Source organism: Mytilus galloprovincialis, chromosome 8 (genome assembly GCF_965363235.1).
Source record: "Mytilus galloprovincialis chromosome 8, xbMytGall1.hap1.1, whole genome shotgun sequence".
Lineage (NCBI taxonomy): Eukaryota > Metazoa > Mollusca > Bivalvia > Mytilida > Mytilidae > Mytilus > Mytilus galloprovincialis.
In genome coordinates this window covers 56,565,263-56,586,231 of record NC_134845.1, presented here as the reverse complement: position 1 = coordinate 56,586,231, position 20,969 = coordinate 56,565,263, and the positions used below count along the sequence as shown (strand labels likewise).

At 31.9% G+C, this 20,969-nt stretch overlaps 2 protein-coding genes across 2 annotated transcripts in view; both read right to left on the bottom strand.

The window, feature by feature from the left end:
- LOC143042250 (low-density lipoprotein receptor-related protein 2-like) overlaps positions 1–9,144 on the bottom strand; it is a 34,764-nt gene extending 25,620 nt beyond the window's left edge. Inside the window, exons 1-3 of the mRNA XM_076214511.1 lie at positions 9,015–9,144; positions 6,108–6,191; positions 5,469–5,551 (exon numbers count right to left, since the gene is read on the bottom strand). Coding sequence (XP_076070626.1) covers positions 5,469–5,551; positions 6,108–6,191; positions 9,015–9,048 — 201 coding nt within the window. The 5' untranslated portion in view covers positions 9,049–9,144. The remainder of the gene's footprint in view (positions 1–5,468; positions 5,552–6,107; positions 6,192–9,014) is intronic.
- A 6,867-nt stretch (positions 9,145–16,011) lies between these two features.
- LOC143043404 (apolipoprotein D-like) lies at positions 16,012–18,810 on the bottom strand. The gene is made up of 4 exons (XM_076215723.1): positions 18,695–18,810; positions 17,602–17,875; positions 16,869–16,933; positions 16,012–16,341 (listed from the first exon to the last, which is right to left on the bottom strand). Exons 1-4 carry the CDS (start codon positions 18,764–18,766, stop codon positions 16,126–16,128), a joined length of 627 nt encoding a protein of 208 aa, XP_076071838.1. The 5' UTR covers positions 18,767–18,810; the 3' UTR covers positions 16,012–16,125.
- Positions 18,811–20,969: the final 2,159 nt, after the last annotated feature.

The following is a 20,969-nucleotide window of genomic DNA, read 5'->3' as shown; positions in this document are numbered from 1 at the left end:
ATTCAAACCAAACTTCATCTGATTGATTCCTAGGGCATCTAGAATAAAGTTTGTGTTTTAATTCCCATTTCATAAAAAAACAAGGCCCCCATGGCTAAAAATAGAACATAGGGGTAAAATGCATTTTTTGGCTTATAACTCAAAAACCAAAGCATTAAGAGCAAATCTGACATGGGGGTTAAATTGTTCATCAGGTCAAGATCTATCTGCCCTGAAATTTTCAGATAAATCGGACAACCCGTTGTTGGGTTGCTGCCCCTGAATTGGTAATCTTATGGAAATTTTACTATTTGGTTTATTATCTTGAATATTATTATAGATACAGATAAACTGTAAACAGCAATAATGTTCAGCAAAGTAAGATATACAAATAAGTCAACATGACCGAAATGGTCAGTTGACCCCTTTAAAAGTTATTGCCCTTTATAGTTAATTTTTAACCATTTTTCGTAAATCTTAGTAATCTTTTACAAAAATCTTCTCCTCTGAAACTACTGGGCCAAATTAATCCAAACTTAGCCACAATCATCATTGGGGTATTTAGTTTAAAAAACGTGTCCGGTGACCCGGTCAACCAAACAAGATGGCCGCCATAGCTAAAAATAGAACATAGGCGTAAAATGCAGGTTTTAGCGTATAACTCAAAAACCAAAGCATTAAGAGCAAATCTGACATGGGGGTTAAATTGTTCATCAGGTCAAGATCTATCTGCTCTGAAATTTTCAGATGAATCGGACAACCCGTTGTTGGGTTGCTGCCACTGAATTGGTAATTATATGGAAATTTTACTATTTGGTTTATTATCTTGAATATTATTATAGATACAGATAAACTTTAAAAAGCAATAATGTTCAGCAAAGTAAGATTTACAAATAAGTCAAATGACCGAAATGGTCAGTTGACCCCTTTAGGAGTTATTGCCCTTTATAGTTAATTTTTAACCATTTTTCGTAAATCTTAGTAATCTTTTACAAAAATATTCTCCTCTGAAACTACTGGGCTAAATGAATCCAAACTTGGCCACAATTATCATTGGGGTATTTAGTTTTAAAAATGTGTCCGGTGACCCGGTCAACCAAACAAGATGGCCGCCATGGCTAAAAATATAACATAGGGGTAAAATGCAGGTTTTAGCGTATAACTCAAAAACCAAAGCATTAAGAGCAAATCTGACATGGGGGTTAAATTGTTCATCAGGTCAAGATCTATCTGCTCTGAAATTTTCAGATGAATCGGACAACCTGTTGTTGGGTTGCTGCCCCTGAATTGGTAATTTTATGGAAATTTTACTGTTTTGGGGTTATTTTCTTGAATATTATTATAGATAGAGATAAACTGTAAACAGCAATAATGTTCAGCAAAGTAAGATTTACAAATAAGTCAACATGACCGAAATGGTCAGTTGACCCTTTTAGGAGTTATTGCCCTTTATAGTCAATTTTTAACCATTTTTCGTAAATCTTAGTAATCTTTTATAAAAAATCTTCTCCTCTGAAACTACTGGGTAAAATTAATCCAAACTTGGCCACAATCATTTTTGGGGTATTTAGTTTAAAAAATGTGTCCGGTGACCCGGCCATCCAACCAAGATGGTCGCTACGGCTAAAAATAAAACATAGGGGTAAAATGCAGTTTTTGGCTTATAACTCAAAAACCAAAGCATTTAGAGCAAATCTGACATGGGTAAAATTGTTTATCAGGTCAAAATCTATCTGCCCTTAAATTTTCAGATGAATCGGACAACCCGTTGTTGGGTTGCTGCCCCTAAATTGGTAATTTTAAGGAACTTTTGCTGTTTTTGGTTATTATCTTGAATACTATTATCAATAGAGATAACCTGTTCACAGCAATAATGTTCAGAAAAGTAAGATTTACAAATAAGTCAACATGACTGAAATGGTCAATTGACCCCTAATGAGTTATTGTCCTTTATAGTCATTTTGAACAATTTTCATAAAATTTGTAATTTTTTACTAACATTTTCCACTGAAACTACTGGGCGAAGTTCATTATAGATAGAGATAATTGTAAGCAGCAAGAATGTTCAGTAAAGTAAGATGTACAAACACATCACCACCACCAAAACACAATTTTGTCATGAATCTATCTGCTTCTTTTGTTTAATATTCACATATATACCAAGGTGAGCGACACAGGCTCTTTAGAGCCTCTAGTTATCAATGTTTCTGAAACTTTGAATGAATGTGGAAGTGGAATTAATCTTTGTGAAACCACAATACAAATGCCATGGACAAAATGTTTTGGATATGATTGTAATATGTTCAGAAAGAGATACACTTTGCGGTGTTGTGGGAATATACACAAAGCTGAGTATTACAAATCCTGTAATATAACGGATGAAGATTTGATAATAAGAGATCCATGCACACCACGTTGTGTGAATGGTGTCCTTGGATCTGGGAAATGTAAATGCGACAAGGGATATTTTGGTAACTGTTGTGGTAAGATATTGACTAATTGTATGAACATCGTTTTGTCTTGCAATATACCAGGACCAAGTTTCCTAACGTTTCCTAAAAATGTTGAGCAAATTAAAATAAATAAATTGTGATATTATTTTCAAATCGAGATTATGATAAGAAAATGCAGAGAAACAAGGAAGGTTGCATGTATCAAACATCAATTTTGCCTTAAAACTTATGTCTTTAGAACTTGCATTTCAAAATTCATTTTTAAAAAGATAATCTGGTTTTCATTGCAAAATTATTATTATTTAAATGAAAAAACTCTATAAAATAGGGATAAAACAGTGAGACACACTTAAGTGCTGTATCATTTGTAGATGCATGTCCACCAGCTAAATACTGTGAGAATGGAGGAACTTGCAGCATGGTTGGATCTAACAAAACTTGTTTCTGTACAGCATCGTATCATGGCGACAGATGTCAACATAGAGGTCGTATGTATTAATATCATAGGTTCCATCAGGCATTAATATACCATCTGCCATAATATGTCCTATATTCGAATTCAGACTTTAAATTTGAAATACATTATTGCATCGTATAGAAGCATTAGATGATTAAATACAAACATAGAATGCGACTAGTTAATAACAAGTTAAACATAAAACTTTTAACACATATAGTGTTTATACTTTTTGAACTGAAGATAGACGACCATGCCATTCATTCAAGATAAAAGAAGGAACGAAGTTTAAAAAAAAAATCTTTAATGTGATTTACTGCTGTGTTGTTTGCTTACATAATATTTTCCAAAGGGAGAAATTGTTAGTGTGCAGTAGTTTAATTTTCTTTTCGTTTAGTCCCATTTGTGCAATGATTTCTACTCTTAAATGTTTTTAAAAGCATTAACGAGAGCAACCCCTGTGAATTCTTCAAAATCTTTGTTTTCCATAAAACAAACAAAAGCGACAACAGTTATGACTTATACAACGCCCATGACCAAATCAGCAAACCTGGTAACGACAATACTGGGTTCAACAAGTGCAGACGGCTCCTATACAAGACGACAAACTCCAAATACAATACCGACCATCAAGTTTCTATACATTATGACTACAACAAATACTACACTAACCCGACCGGGGCTCCTCAGAACTGTTCAAAGAAGTAAGATGTATTTGTTATTAATAAATTCATTCCTGATTAGTTTTAAGAAGACGATGTCGAGCGTTCTGTTAATGCCCCTTTGCATCAAACTTTCAATTATCTTGTTTGCATTAAGTCAATCTTCCTGAACCCTTCATATTTTTGTATAGGTAAATGAATTTGTGTAATCAGCATTGCAGTTAGGCTTTTTTTTTTTTTTAAATATTTTCATTTCATGGCACTTTTATATTTATAACGATAGAAAAGCATGACATTTAGTAAAAACACAACAAGTGAACAATATTCAATCGTAATTTTTATTGCGTTATTTCATTTGGGTACAAAAAAGCAAATCATTTCATAAGAAGCGCAGTTTTGAATAAAATAATATTAATGTTTATTGCGATTTTAAACTGCGTTTTAATTCATTTCAAAATATCACATTATGCATACATTATAATGTGTCAGATAGAAAAAAAAACCTATTTACTGTAATTTATAAATTACATCTTTCATCTGATTATTGTTTTTGTAAATCGGAAAAGTTATCTGTAAATGCACGATTATTACTTACCCTCCTACTAGATGTAAACTAGATGTGTACAAAAACCTAACATATTCTGATTAACGGCAGTCAGAATGGTATTTAGCGCACTTTGAAATTATAGATTTATTTTACCTTTTGTAGATGCCAAAAAATATACATTTCAAATAATTATATATTTTTTAATACTGCCTTTACAGAGTCACCTTGGAGAATAATTTGCATCGCTGTTGGCATTTTCCTTGCATTCATTCTGATGTTTGTGATTATACTCTTCGTTTGCAAAAGACTTAAATCGTAAGTTTTCATTTTTGAGATTTGTTTGTTTATCTGCTATTAATTTTTTCTCATCTATTTCTAATTTTCAACAGTGACAAAGTGTCGTAAATGTCGTGCATAGATAGTTTACATATTAGTACTTTATCAAGTGTTATTTTAAAAGACTTTCTATTCTTATACCAATGTTTTGCATAAAGCAAGAAAACCAAAACACATTAAACCGAGAGATAATCAGTCGATCGACATTTGCAAATTGACCAATCAGAAATATGTAAGAAATATGTTGTACTACGAGAACGTCACTGTATTCAAGATACGTGGTAATTGGTAGAGGCGTTGTTTATTGCATATACTGGTGATTCATAAAACGAACCATTTACTTTAAAGCATTAAAATATATCACTTGGATTATCAATTATAAATGTATGTGCAATTACATTTAATTGAGATTATTTTTCTATTTCAGAATGACTGAATGTGACCCTGTTAGAGAATAGTCTTTGAAAAAATCTATTATGAGAATATACTGGGCTTAAATGTTAATAAATACAAACAATAAAAACTTACTTTATGCTTTTTTAATGTAACACATTCGTAACAATATAAAAAATATCATCATATATAAGTTAAAGTTAAAGTTATTTGAAGTACTTGGTATTTTTAAAATGCATTTCAAACATAAGCATGATATGTCAACGAATATTTGTTCCGCCTAACAGAAGTTCCAATGGAAACTTTGTTATAAATATTGTCATAATATCTATTCCTGTTGGAACAAATATTCTATACCATTTATTCCGTTAGGAACATATACTGTAATATTTATTCCTGTGGAAATAATATTCCAGAATATAATTTCCTTTTTGGAACTTATATTATGAAGAAACATATATGCCGTGACAGATAAACCTTAAGAAAAAAATTGTATTCTAATTCGTTACATTGGACTACATAGAAGTAGTTGAATATGACATCAATAACACAAAATCAGTACTTGGACAACACAAAAACAAAACAAAAAACAAATGAACAGCGCTATAATTTCTCTTCTTATAAAGTCTACATTTACTTACCTCGTCTATTGCACATTGTTTTGTTGATGAACATTGCATAGGATCAGATATACTCTGACAGTTATAACATGTTGGACCAATAGCTAAAAATAAAATTTATTTTCAACTACATTTTGTTTATATCATGCTATCCATATCTCACTACACAGAAAAAGAAGTCGACATTATGCAAACGATAGTATACACTCAGGTAAATATACATATATATATATAACCTTGATCTTAAGAAATTTTCCTAAAGGGGATGGGGAGGATACTGACTAAGACGGTCCCGCTCCAGGCATGCTTCAGTGATTCTCTACATAATCAAAATTCTTTTTCCACAAAAGGGGTGCGGGCCCAATGGGATCCCCATGAATCCGCAGAGAGGTGTTGGATTAATACACACAATGCCGTATTTCGTTTGGCTGTTACAAAATAATCTAGGTTGTTAATATTTACAAGGTTCGACTAGATTCAACCAAATAAGAGGGTATTTGTTAGCAACTTATAATGTTGATGTCTTTCTACATGTGACGGTGTTTTCTCGGTAGAAATCTAACAAAATCAATTATACAGGTACATCTTTACGCTTTCATTTTCACATTTCATAGTTTAATTTAAAGTATTTCTTTTTACAAATAATAAGCTCATACGTACTTGCTGCCCTTTCTGTTCTCTCTTTGGCCTTCTCTTTTGTATAATTTTCGGGTTCTGGTATGACCGCCAGAACACATGTCAAACCTGTTTAGAAACAAACATAACATAACACAGCATATAAATTATCATATTTATACTAGTATTTGATAACACATTGTTTGGTATTGTGAAGGAAAACACAACATGTTTCATTATAGCAATATGTAAATCAACGAAAGTGATTGAAAACTCGGCTAGGATGAAATTTGAAAAAAATAGGCAGGACAGGAGTTCTGAGTAAAAAAAAGGCAGAATGAGACACTTTGCAAAAAAAAAAAAGGCAGGATGACAATTTATGAAAAAAAGTCAGGACAAACTAATAAAAAAATAGGCAGGACCGAATAGAGTGAAAAATAAAAATGCAGGACAGAGATTACAACTAAAACAAAATGCAGGACAAAATTTTTCATCCTAGGCCCCCCCCTCCCCCCCCCCATAAAAATCAAATGGTAGCTCCCTAAACCAATTAATCTTATAAATACTACGTTAAATTTTGTCAGTCCACATTTTAAAATAATATTTTGTTTGATGGACCTTGTGAGTTTGTGTAAGTGTTATATTTCATTTTCGTTAATTTTTTCTTGTCACATTTCTTTAACTATACATATATATATACGCCAATGAAACAGCAATTCAGAAATACAAGAAATCAAAATCATGAGAGCAACATAAGGTCATGCCCAATAGTGAGTGTCCATATCACATGTCTTACTTTGGGATGGACTTTAAAGAATATTATAAAAAAAGGTTCATCTTCAAACAAACAATATCCTTTAATTAATGGATAACAGTATAAACTTATTACTCCATACCACCAATTACGAGGTTCTGTCATGTGACAGGCACATGTGTATGTTAAAGAATAAAGGGGCGTGGGGGAAGGGGGGGGGGGTTCAATCCGTCGAATAATTAAAAAAAAATATACAAAGGAACATGTATCGAAAAAGAAAGTTAGTCTGTGGTATCAGTAAACTCGAGGAATTAAAACAATAAGTAAAATTCATAATTTAAAGACGGCTCACATTTTTTTAAATCAAAGTTACATTTCTGAATATTTACTTCATGAGCTAGTTTCAGTAAAGCACTCATCAATGTATCATGAAATATTTGGCTTTGCTTCATGAGTCAGTTTACAGTTATAATCATTTTGATTTCGTTTTAATGGAAATGGATAAAGATGTTCCAATTTATGACCTATATTTGTTCCATAAAATTTGATATCATTGAAAACCAGACAATTTTAATTTACGTACACTTATATAGATAAGACTGCGTTTTGTAAGATATTGTCGTCTTTAAGCAGGGTCTAGATCGTGTGAAGTTTATAACGTATAGACATCTTGTAAAACAGCTAGTCCTATATTTTCACATACTTTTTTAAGTGTTTTTTAAAAAAAAAACATTACAACAATAATGTGAAATTGCGCTTTTGTTGTTAAATATACCAATTTCGACATATTGACTAAAGTGTGTCATTGTTCTATCATTCTGTTCAATCAATTATACATTGAAGAAAATAAAATAATCATAATTGCATATGTTTTTTTTAAGTGAAACTTTTAACATAACAACAAATTGTAAAATGTTAAAAAAAATCTTGTTTTACTAATTCATTACAATAAAGTTTCTACAATCTGATAAGGTACACTGATCATTGACCCTACACTAATTTTATGTTATGTTGGTGCAGAATGACAATTTCGGTTTAACTGATTTAAAAAATAATCTAACCTGCTGTTTGATTAAACGCATATACCGTCCAGTGGGAAATATGACACGCATAAATTTTTACAAAAGAATGCAATCATAATATATAGGTTGTGCAATGTGTTTCTACCGAGATGAAGAGCAGAAATTTCGACTGCTACATGTATTGAAAATATAGGTATAATGGGTAGTGGCAGACATTTTGCCTTTCATCAGCTTTCCGCCTACGAAACCCTTAATGGCCATGGGTTGAGGTGTAGAGAGTGTGTCACTATCTACACGAAGTATGTTAAATAATACCACCATTCATGTATAAGGTATCTCGACCCTTATTTTATTATTTTTTTCTTTACAATGTGTCATAGATCAAATTTATTCGTTCAGTGTACGTTCACTTGTTTTTGTCAATATATATGTCTTTTGATTGAATTAAGCCATTTCAATTTATATCTTATAGTGTGTCTTTCTATGTTGTGATGTTACGTATACACTATTGATTCGGGTAAGGGTGAAGGTTGGTACCTATTGAAATGATTTAATCCGCTACATTCGTTTGCAAGTGTTCGAAGTCGGGCACCTAATGTTCAGTGGTTGTTGTTTGTTGATGTGGTTCATAAGGGTTTGTCGTTTCTCGCTTTCTATATAGATTAACCATTGTTTGAATGAGTTTACACTAGTAATTGTGACTCTTTATAGCGTTATGTTCAGTGTGATCCAAGGATCTGTGTTGAAGACCGTACTTTGACCTATAAGGGATATAAGCAGATGTGGTATGAGTGCCAATGAGACAACTTTCAATCCAAGACACAATTTATAAAAGTAAACCATGAAAGGTCAAAGTACGGTCTTCAACACGGACCTCTGGCTCACATATGGAGCCTTGGCTCACGCCGAACAGCAAGCTATATGTATAAAGGGCCCCAAAAATTACTAGTCAGTGTAGAAACCGTTACTTTAACCACATCTTCTTATATCTATCTATCTACTGACTCCAGTCTTTAGTATGGCGTCAACTGTCGTACATGGAAGTTCGTGAATCATAAATACCAAAGAACCAGCTGTTATTTTATCTTTATGTAAAGAATTAAGAAAGCGTTGTCCTATCAGTTTTGTAAGAAAAGCAGCATTTTTAGAAAAAAATAGTTACAGAAATATACTTACCAAAAATAATTAGGACGGATCTAAAGATCTCCATTTTGGTATCTACTTAGTTGTTCAAACGTGGCTTATCCTACTTACTTTAGATTGCATAAACTTTATAGACAGATAAGAAAGAGTTCCGGGGTCAATGTTGACAAATTTTATTTTGAATTAGCTACATTTAGAACGCGATTGATCACGTTGGAAGACCATGTCTTGGTAATGAAAACGTCTTCAAGATATTCCGTTTTGCTAAAAAATGTTTTTAAAACGGGGAGCACCATTTAATTTTCGAGGGAATGGGAGATTTTTAAAATGAAATTCCTATGCTGTTAAGAACTGAAAATGTCTTAAACAGAATGAAAATGATAATTCTTCCAAACAATATCCAGGAAAAAATTTCGTACAAAAGTTTTAAAAAAGGGCAACATAACGAGAAGTAAGGATTCATACTCCCCCCTCACACAGAAAATCAAATGGTCTTCCCCTCAGTAAAATAATGTGTAGTGTTAAATTATTTCATTAGTTGTAGCTATAAATAAACTCATCATAGATACCAGGACTAAATTTAGTATATACGCCAGACGCGCGTTTCGTCTACAAAAGACTTATCAGTGACGCTGGAATCAAAAAGAGTTAATTTAAAAAGGCCAAATAAAGTACGAAGTTTGAGAGCATAAAGTGTTATGTATACAATTGTATTTATACGCACTATAATTTGTATTATGACTTTCTACTATGTTGAGTAGCTATAACACGTGTACGTGTATACTTATTATAAATGCGCTTTAGGGAACAACCATTTAACTTCAAGGAGGGGTTTGGGTCTGTTTCTTTCCCTTAGTCAAAAATAGTCAGAATTCTTTTCCGCGAAAGCACGAACACATTTATTTAGTTTTTTGATGCGAATAATTTTTTTTTTCGATGTTTAACACTATAAATTGGGGATGAGAATAATTTTTTAGGAAAAAAAACATACCCCCCCCCCCCCCCTGGAAGTAAGTTAAATAGTCTTTTCCTTTTTAACATTTACTGAACACGGATTCTAAGATTGTGCTTGAATAGCATCGATCTATCCTTCATGCTATTATATAATGCCATACCATCGGTTATGATTCCCCACATTTCATGTTGAAAAAGTGTAAAACTTTCATGAATTCCCCCGTTTTTGTATTTTTGTTGTTGCTTCTAATCTTTGGTTTTCTGTGTATATGTTTCTTAGTCTTTTTATATTAATCAAACTGTCTGTGATTCTCTGAAATTTGTATTAAAAGAATATTTCTATAAATCTAGATCTGATAGAGGCATTTCCAAATTTAAAAACAGGCCATCGATGACTGCCGAAAATGCAAAACAGTTCACTATAGAGATTATTAATCTTTTTTATTCAAATGTCAACCCATTACGGAAGCCGATAAGGGTCATTCGGATCAATAGAGATTGCTTATAATATTCCTGCTACTTTACGACAAACTATAGTTCTTACATGTATATATTAAAAGATCGCGACGAATAACTAAACAAACAAAAAAGAGCAAGCATATTTTTCTCTCTCAGACACACACCATAACCGAAATCGCAGAGGCGACACTTAACGTACTTTTCTGTTAACAGTGGCGTTCATGGCATTAAAATCAACATTGAAGGGAAAACGGTACTATTTATTCTGCCGTAGGCGACAATACTAACATTTTCCAAATATACTATTTTTTATAATAAAAACTTGGATAAAACAGTTATGTGCGGTGTTAGTACTTTATTATTCTGTTTTAAAAATTGAAGCCAAATAGTATCATGACCAACTTCCAACGGAACTTGTTTATGTTATCCATGCCCACCGTCATTTTACACAAAATTTATGAAATTTTAGAAGTCTTTTCGAATAATTCGCTAGAAAATTTTTCAATACGTTTCAAAATTTATATATTTGTAAATATACACACTGCAGTTATTCATAGATAAATTAAAAAAATATATTGTACCCATACTTCTATTGTGACAATTGTTACCGTGTTTTGTAATCCGTGCTAAAGTATTGACGTATGTCACAATAAGGGGGAAACAAACTCACAATCAATTGGTAGATAGGCCGGAATCAGCAACAGGAAAAGCTAGAATACAATAAGTGTTCGAATTTTTTAATGAAGAATAAAGTTAAGACATTACAATATAAGTTATTATTTGATACATTGTTTTTTCCAAAGTATTTGTAAATTGAAACATTAATAAAAATGAAACTTACATTTTTAATTCTTCTTAATATAATAAAACAGTTATTATGAATACAGTACTTATGATCTAAAAACCTTCTTTAATGAAAAATAAATAAATTTAACTATTAGAAATGATCTTAAGAATAAATAGTGTATTTCAAATTATTCCAAACTTACCTAGAATACAATAAGTGTTCGAATTTGAACAGAAATTGTAAACCTAGGCTTTTATAGACTTTATTGTAATTACTGATTATCAAATTATCTTTGATGTCGTGACCAATACTGATAGAATTTCGAAGTATTGCCAAAACAACCAGATGTTTACGATAATTGTTTAATTATTATTAATCTTATGTGTGTACAATACTTGACCATCAAGTAAATCATTGAAGTAAAAACCTTGAACAGAAAATATCACCTTTTTACAATTTCTAAGTAAACATTTAAATCCGTTCGTGGCGTTCCTTCTTCTGAGGTACCCACTGCTTACGAACTCTTTTTTCCAACCCTACTGACGGGCAACCTTTTTCAACCCTACTGACGGGCAACCGAGGCGTCCCTGCTTTAGGTAGCCATTATCTGACATTTATGTGCGCTTTTATCTATTTATTTGTTTATCATTCGTTTTACATCTATGATTATTATATATATTCTATTTGACTTTTATATTATGGCAACAAGACGTTTTCTATTCTTGTTCCAAATATTCCACTTGCTGGCTTTGGGAAATGTAATGTATTATTATATACATTTAGCCCTAAGAATGAAGTGAAATTTTACTTAGAAATGATTATAGGCAAATTAATAATTGACAACCGTTTGAACAACAAACGAACGCGTGCTTGAATTATTATCATTCTGCAAAGTTATTCAATGTTAAAATGGTTTTTATGATTAAACTTAATACAACATTTCATCAAAAATATTTTTTTTTATTTTTTTTTTAAATTTTAGTGTAAATTGTTGCTTTCAAATTTAAAGATATGAAACAATATACGATTAATGAATATGAAAGTGAACATTTTGTTTCATAGCCTAAAATTCTAAACAAAGATTTATTTTTTTATATGAATTAAATTTTTCATTCTTATTTTACTCACAGTTGATGACAATATATGTTATAACAGAAACACACAACAATACAACTTAATCGTTACAAGTGTCACAAATGATGATAACTGTGCTTGATGTCTTTGACAATAATGCATTATAATGTTCCGGAGCGCTCATGATGTTCTTTGGTATCATATAAATTGTTACAATCGTTGCATTATCATGTATTTTCATTAATGTCACAAAAAAAAGTCATCACTGATTACAATCAAAAAGATATTTTCCAAAGGTTAGATAATGGTGTCCAACTGTATATATTTGAAAATGACGTATCTGACTTTTGCGTATGTTGCATGGTCTCTTGTTTTTCAATTTTTCATCTCCAAAAGATGTCCGGTGTCAGCTTTTAAGGTCCACCACCATTTATTGTAATAAATATTAAATGGTGTCAAAGATATGATAAATGTTAATGTTGTTGCTGTTCTCGTATTGTAGCATGTTCTGCTTATTGTTCTTTCCCCTCAGACTCTCGACAGACGAACTACATCTGTGAGAGCTGATGTTGAGTCTTTACATGTTGGGGGAAACTAGCCGTGGACAATGCCTATGATGGTTTAAGGCATTGCTGTAGCTGTAGAGACAGGCCGGAATCGACAACCGGGAAATCTAGAATACAATAAGTGTTCGAATTTTTTAATGAAGAATAAAGTTAAGACATTACAACATAAGTTATTATTTGATACATTGTTTTTTCCAAAAGTATTTGTAAATTGAAACATTAATAAAAATGAAACTTACATTTTTAATTCTTCTTAATATAATAAAACAGTTATTATGAATACAGTACTTATGATCTAAATCCTTCTTTAATGAAAAATAAATAAATTTAACTATTAGAAATGATCTTAAGAATAAATAGTGTATTTCAAATTATTCCAAACTTACCTAGAATACAATAAGTGTTCGAATTTGAACAGAAATTGTAAACCTAGGCTTTTATAGACTTTATTGTAATTACTGATTATCAAATTATCTTTGATGTCGTGACCACTACTGATAGAATTTCGAAGTATTGCCAAAACAACCAGATGTTTACGATAATTGTTTAATTATTATTAATCTTATGTGTGTACAATACTTGACCATCAAGTAACCAGAAACTAATTAACCTTATGTCGCATCTGCTATTTGTCCCAGAATACATTATTAGATTTTCATTATGATATAAATTGTTATAAATTTGTTTATCTTTAACTTGTACTGACTAATAAATTATATAACAGTCTTTATGGAATTGAGAAACTCAATTTCCATTCTTTATAACAGAATATTGATACCAATAATCTATAATAATATCAGGAATAGTTAGATGGATAGTTTACAACATAGTTTGTCCAAAAGTCATTTCAAAACTTCTTATATAATTTAGAGCATCAATAAACTATACAATATATTTATAAATTAAACAAAAACAATATAAAGCACAATTTTACGTCACAATACATCCAATCACAGCGCTCCTAATTCGACTTCCTTCACCTGTCTTTTGGTACACAAAAGGCCAACCTAATGCTGGGAAAATGTAATAGTACCGTTTTCTTTGTAGTAGTTTGTGATTAGGTAAGTTTGAGAGGAACCAATAATCTAATATTGAGTCAATAATATTTGGTTGTTGTAATTGTATTTTATATTCCAGAGATGATATACAATGACTGAGTCGCGGATCCAGAATCTCAGCCACAACCATCTGACCTCGAAATATTTTTGAATGATGTGTGAAAGTCTATTTTATGTCATTTGAAGATACTAGTCTAATACTTGATATTTTGCTGCACACAAAAAAAAACCCAAAAAACACAAACATTACCAAAAACAAAAAATACGCAATGTACCTCTTATTTTCTTATTCAAAAGTATGACATCATATGCAATAAACGCTTTTTTTACTGTTCAGAAATAAAAAAAGAATGGAAGCAAATAAAGCCACACTGTGGTCACAATCGTATATTCCGATCACCAAATGACTTTCAGCAGACCACCAATTACTCAAGCAATTGATGCAATATTGCCCTCAACAAACAATCGAAATCGTAATAAAGTTTTCAAGATCTGTGCTAGTACCATCTAACTTATTTTTTTATAATGCACAATCCCAAAATAATTCTACCTGGTATCCTTACGTGCCGAGGATGTGCACATAATTAAATTATATCCAGTTGAAACACATACTTTCAGAGTTTAGCCGTACACTGCGATTCATCACAATGCAGGAACTGATCTTTAATTAAAGGGACGCAATTGGTTCTCACAAGGAAAGTTATGATAATATGTACATGTACATAATGTATTGCCTAAACGTACATGTAGCGGAATAAAATTTGAAATAACGCTCTACCAATTATATGCGTCGGAAGCACTTACCTTCATCAAAATCTCATAAAGATAAATTTTTGAAAGCCAGAGTTATGTTAAAAGTTAATATATAGATGAATAACTAAGAATGTTTATCTAGAGACTAGATATAAGAAGATGTGGTATGAGTGCCAATAACACACTCTCCATTCAAGCCACAATTTGTAAAAGTAAACCATTATATGGTAGGTTGATAACAAAACTTTACGACAAAAGAGATGATTTCAGCTTCCCAATTGTGAATTTACTTTTAAAACCAAGAGTTCCAAATGGGGAAGTTGAAATCATCACTTTGTAAATTTTACGGACGCCATCACGAGTTGGTTGACCGTTATGGAATATCAGTTTCACAGATGATATCGGATATGTTCCTTATGTCGTTACTACAATCCCCTTCCCTTTTCACAAATGTGACCTACCGAGATAGGTAGCAATAAACAGTTAGGAAAAAATATTAAAATTTGCCCTTATAAATTTTACCATCCCCTTTTCATTGCTCTCTTGCAATATCAAGCTTACTGTTTGTGTCATATATATGGGCATATGTATGTAATCAGAATCTTTCATAGATTTTATATCCAGTATATAAAATGGTAAAACATAATTTGTTTTGGGTGTATCCATGGCAACAATCTGCATTTATTTGTTATAAAATATTGCAAAAAGGGGGGAAAGATGTCAAATATTTCCCCAAAATTTGACTAAAAGTAGAATTTCAATCGCTTGAAGTAATACCTTTTCTGAAACTATGTTCATATATCATTCAGCAAATCCAATGAAAATCATATGTCTTTCGTCTCATTTTTTTGTAAAATTGCGTCAAAAACTTCGTGTAAAAAAAAGTGTTTGTAAACATTACATTAATTTCTGGAGCGATTGCCGGTCTAGCTATGAAAATACGGATTGTCAAACAGAAAACAGCCCATAAAACATGTAAAAAATAATCTTGATGCTCTTATAAACCATCTTTGAAGGCTAAATTAGTACTCAGCTGTCTAAAAATGAATTTTATTACACTATAACTTTCCTATTTGAAAAATTCACAGGGGCCAAAATGCGAAACGCGAAACTAAACTCCTAACTGTGTATTGCTACCTTAGACTATTTACCATTTTACTTTTTGCAACAGGTAAAAAAAAAGCATCATTGATTACCTGGCGACATTCTTATCACTTCATTATCGATAGTGGACTAACATTGTGTATTTGCTTCATAATATATTATATGTCTATTAATTTCTTTGTTTTAAAGATGTTAAGACATGTTCTTTGAAGATTACCCTTTATTGTGCGTTATCACTATACCATACTAACTAAGCAGATAAAGAAAGACATATACGCTTTGTATGATGACTTTTTTTTATTGTGTAAAAATAAGAAAATCAGACAGTGATAACTATGATAACAATGAAACATTTATTCATAGGACACAATACGAAAACGTCTAAAATTCTACCAACATCCCTTTTGTAATGTTTCTTGGTAGTCCAAATTCTCAGTATTTAAACCTAGTCCTATAGCGAATGTCTTCAGCTTTTGAACCATGTCAGTTTGTGCCGTTGGTGTTCTGGACAGAATGTGTATACAGTAGTTTGTTACTCCAAATACTGACGTACAATCATATTCAATTGCATAGTTGTCGTCAAGGTATATTATGGTGTAGTCAGCCTACAAATTAAAAACAAGTCTTTTATTAGTAACGGCACGTGGCAGGTGCACTCGACTTCAATCTTAATTGAAAAAATTGTCAGTTTCAAACCGAAGTTCGGTGGTTCTCTCCTGACACTCCGGCTTCGTCCACCAATAAAAACTGACTGCCATGAAATAGGACAATAGTGTTGAATGTTTCGGCCATATCATTTGCCACTGGACGTTAGGCAACCAACAATCAATCAATCAATCAATCAATCAGACATAGTATTATTTCATTTTTGTAAGCGGCTGTCTTTAATGCAGAATTGTACAAAAACATATAAAAGTTAACATATAGTGGCCAAACTTTGACGGTATATAAATGTGTAAAATTGATAAAAAAAAATAGTAAATGTTTTTGCTGTTGATTTTATTTCTTAACGAATTTCTATGATTTTACCCAGTAAGTTGTTTCACTATAAAATATTATAATATATAGTTATTATTAAAAAATATAATGTCTCCCCATCGCTTTGATAATTAATGATTGTCGTTTAACTTACTTTTGGGGCAAGGGGAAAAAATCCCTCTTTCCAGTGGCCAGATGGACCCTCTCCAGATAAAGTACCTGAAAATTAAAAAAAAATCAGCTTTGAAGGAAAATCATGAAGGACAGTTGTATAGCAATCGGAAAGATATTACGCAAAACAGTGTTTCAATTCTTTATTTTATTTTTGCATTTTTTTCATGCCCTTAATTTGACTGATGTTTCCTTGCTTGCTTTTAAAGTTCATGCATGTCGCATCTTGAAACTCGCATCCATGAGGATGACATAAACAAGCCTTACAACAGTTTTTAGTGCGGATTGTGTATATTTTAATGTAAAGTTTCCATATAGGATGGCTTTGTTAATGTCTTCTTTATTTGACGATAGGGAAAGAGAGGGGCTTTAGAAAAATCATATAATACATACGATTAACTGGTATTTGTGAGCTAGGAGAGAGAGATACATTTCATATCAACTCTTCCATGCGCCTCTTAATTTTATCAAACACATTGACCATACGTAGCGAAACAAACTAAGTCAAACTTTCAGTTAATAATCAAAAAGAGTTGACTCCCATCATCGAAAACAAGCTGTGATATTCCTTTTCAAGAAATTTCATTGTTTTTGTTCATGTTTGTTGTTGATTTTTTATATCTTCATTTTGATCTAGACTACAATGTATATATTTTTAAACATCTACAATCATCTACATGTATCCACAAAATAAGGAATGTTGGACCAAAACATACCTGTTGCATTTAAGAAATTCCCTGTTGGGGATAACTTTCTACAGCTATTAATGGCAGTATAATCACTTGTTCCTGACTTTGGTTTTATATCAATTGTAGTACACACACAGTCTTTTTCGAACGCAGCCCCGCCAGCTGTCTGCATCTTACCAACTTCATACCATAGTCCATTGTATTGCTGATTAGTAAAGTTTTGTGCAGGTGATGGTGATTTGCAGCCGTTGCTAAATAGCTGGTCTATAAAGAATGCATCGGCACTGATACAAAAGAGACACTGTAATAAATTGAACAGATGGTAATTGACTGAGTGAAGAATGTTATAGTTGTTGAAATGTCTAATAAGTTTTTCAGCGTAGAAAACGAATTAGCAAGTCAACAAGAATGTATTTAACTAAAGGCATGCGCAGTCCTGAAGTTTAGTTAGTCACCTGAAGTAAAAGAAGTCTTTAAAAAGTATCAATGAACAAATGTACAGCATCGATGTCTAGATATACAATATCGATCGATGTCTAAATGTGCAATATCGATCGATGTCTAAATGTACAATATCGATCGATGTCTAAATGTGCAATATCGATGCCATCGGCTCAACCATTCTATTGTTTATCAATTTAGTTTTATAGTCCGGTTATATTTCATAGGTCATCTTAATGTGTGTGTCTTAAACATTATTTAATAAATTAAATGTATATTATCGAATTTCAAAGCTTATGCAGTGCAGTAAATTTGGTACTATTAATTTGTTTGGCTATCACTGGGTCGATACCTCTTCTGGTGTTCTGTTAGTCAACTAGGATATAGCCAGCTCAATTACTAGTATAACAATACTGTCATGAACATACAGATATTGTTCGAATATGAACTTGCTGTCATCTTATTATAAAGAAATATTTTTCAGATAAGGACGTTATCTCATCCGGGCATTGGTAGCCTAAATTGAATTTTATTTGATCATACTTGCGTACCAAAAAACTGCTGTATTTCATATGGTAAAACATTTTCAGACATTGTGTTGGTCAAATTCTTTCTAAACCGTTGCCAACTGGTTTTTTTTACTGTTAAACCTTAAGTACGAAATGCTTGTAAAACTTACCAGTGAAATTAACAACTTCATTGTGACGAATAGTATTTGTTCAAATGTCACGTTTCCAAGTTTTGGAATCATTTATAAGACAAGAGCACATGTTAAGTCGTGTGTCGTTTATCAATGCTTATGTAAACAAAACTTATGCGGACATTTAACTTCCACATGTGTACATCATTTTACTTTATATGAATCGCTCAACATAAAATTTGTACTGAAAATATACTGACAATATGTGTCATAGGCGGATCCAGAGGGGGGAAGGGCTGGGATTCCAGCCCCCTTTCGAGGGAAATTGTTTATATATAGGGAATCACTGAAGCATGACTGAAACGCGACCCCTATTATGGCAGTCAGTCTAATGTATGATTATTTCAAACTGAAAATTGTCTTTTATTGGGTTTTATCTGGATCGTTCTCTGTATCATTTTTTTTATATATGTCATACAATGTACAGATAATGGACGACTGGTTCATTTTGAAAGGAAGTTAATTTGTCTGCACTGCATGGAGTATTTGATTATTCATAATTCTTTTAAGGTGGTATATAACACTACAGGGAGATAACTCTGTAAAGATCTGCTGAACTTTTAATCACGTTCTATATATAGTCAGCATCCCAATGATCAAAAATAGTGTTGAAGTTCGAGTGTAGGTAAAAAAAAAATGAGTTTTTTTTTTTTATTAACGTCTCCTCGTGTCAAAGGGTGAAAGAAAATATTTTAAGAAAAAGAAGTTCTGGAAATTAAACGAGCCAAACAAATGTTAGTCAAGGTTTGGGTCCACCTTAATCTGGTTATATTGCAAAAGTAATACAAGAAACAAAGATCATTCTGTTGAGTTTTGACATACATAGAAAATAAATCCTTGTTGTAACGTATTTAACTATTTGGAAATATAACAAAAATCAACAGAACAAAAAGGATTTCAAAAATTGTCTTGAGGAGTCATAAATCGTACATTATAAAGACAAGAGTGAATACCACAGGCACTTGTCTCAGAAAAAAACCCCTATATACCTTAAATAACTCTAGGTTTAACTCGCATTTTTGAAAAATGTCAGACGGTCGCGAAATTGCGTCATATACCGATTTCTCGGTTGTCAACCCCACTTAATTACTTGTTATGTCGTAGATCTAAATGGATTTATCTACACAATGGTGTATAACACGCCTACTTTTGTTGTCGGAATCATCCGTAGCAATCCTACCGAAGTATGTCAATCGTAATTTGCACAAGGGCCTGTGGTGAACACGATGAAATGTCTCTCCTTCTATACATACCATTGGTTTTATGTTTATAGTCCTACATACAAAGCTTTAACACAAGAATGATATAAACTGAAAATAATCTAAGAAAATAAGGCAAAGGTCAGATAAATACCAAACAAGAAATACATGTAACCTTACAATCATGCAATACACCAAATATAGTTGACCTATTGCTTATGGTATCTAAGAAACAATATAACAATGAATACTTAACATTGACCAATGAAGCATGAGAATGGGGTCAAGGTCAGATGATACCTTCCAGACAGACATACACCTTACAATCATCCCATACAATAAACATAGTTCACCCATTGCTTATAGTTTAAGTGAAACATTCAAAATCACAAAAACCTATCTCTGAGCAATGAACTGAGAAAATGAGGTCAAATTCAAATAATACCTGCAAGACTGACATGAACATCATGAAATATTTCCATACACCAAATATAGTTGACCTATTGCAAGTGGTCACTGAATTATGAAAATGAGGCCAAAGACAATGAACATTTCGTAACATTAGGCATCTATATACAAAGTATGAAGCATTCAGGTTTTCCACTTCTAAATAAAAAAACTTTTTAGAAGTGATCTAACGCCTGGGCCGCCGGATCAAATCTTGAAAAGCAGTTGTTGTTGATAACAAGTAACTTCTTTCTATGACAACTTTTAAGATAATAACAAAGAACTCATAATTTCCATTATATTGAACAATTCAGAAACAGCAACACAACAATTACACAGCAAAGATGGCCTGATTAACACGTTTATTCCATCAGTTTTGCTCTAAATGCATTCATTTTACAGATATAAGCTAAACACACATTTGAGCAATAGTACCTTCAGAAGGGCGTATTTAATACTTTTATTTTTTTTTCAGCATGCCATCTTTTATTTTGTCGAACAACTAACATCATTCGATTACTGATAAGAGCATAACATAATAGACATCATTATAAAGGTTATTATGAAAGTGTGAACAGCTCCAAGTTCGATTGCACCAAACAGGTGTC

Bases quoted from the DNA above. Each gene is read 5' to 3' on its own strand.
- LOC143043404 (XM_076215723.1), bottom strand. From the start codon at position 18,766: ATGATTCCAAAACTTGGAAACGTGACATTTGAACAAATACTATTCGTC. The intron at 17,876-18,694 runs GTAAGTTTTACA...AATTTATTACAG, and splicing joins TGAAGTTGTTAATTTCACTG to TGTCTCTTTTGTATCAGTGC. The intron at 16,934-17,601 runs GTATGTTTTGGT...TTTAATTTTCAG, and splicing joins GAATTTCTTAAATGCAACAG to GTACTTTATCTGGAGAGGGT.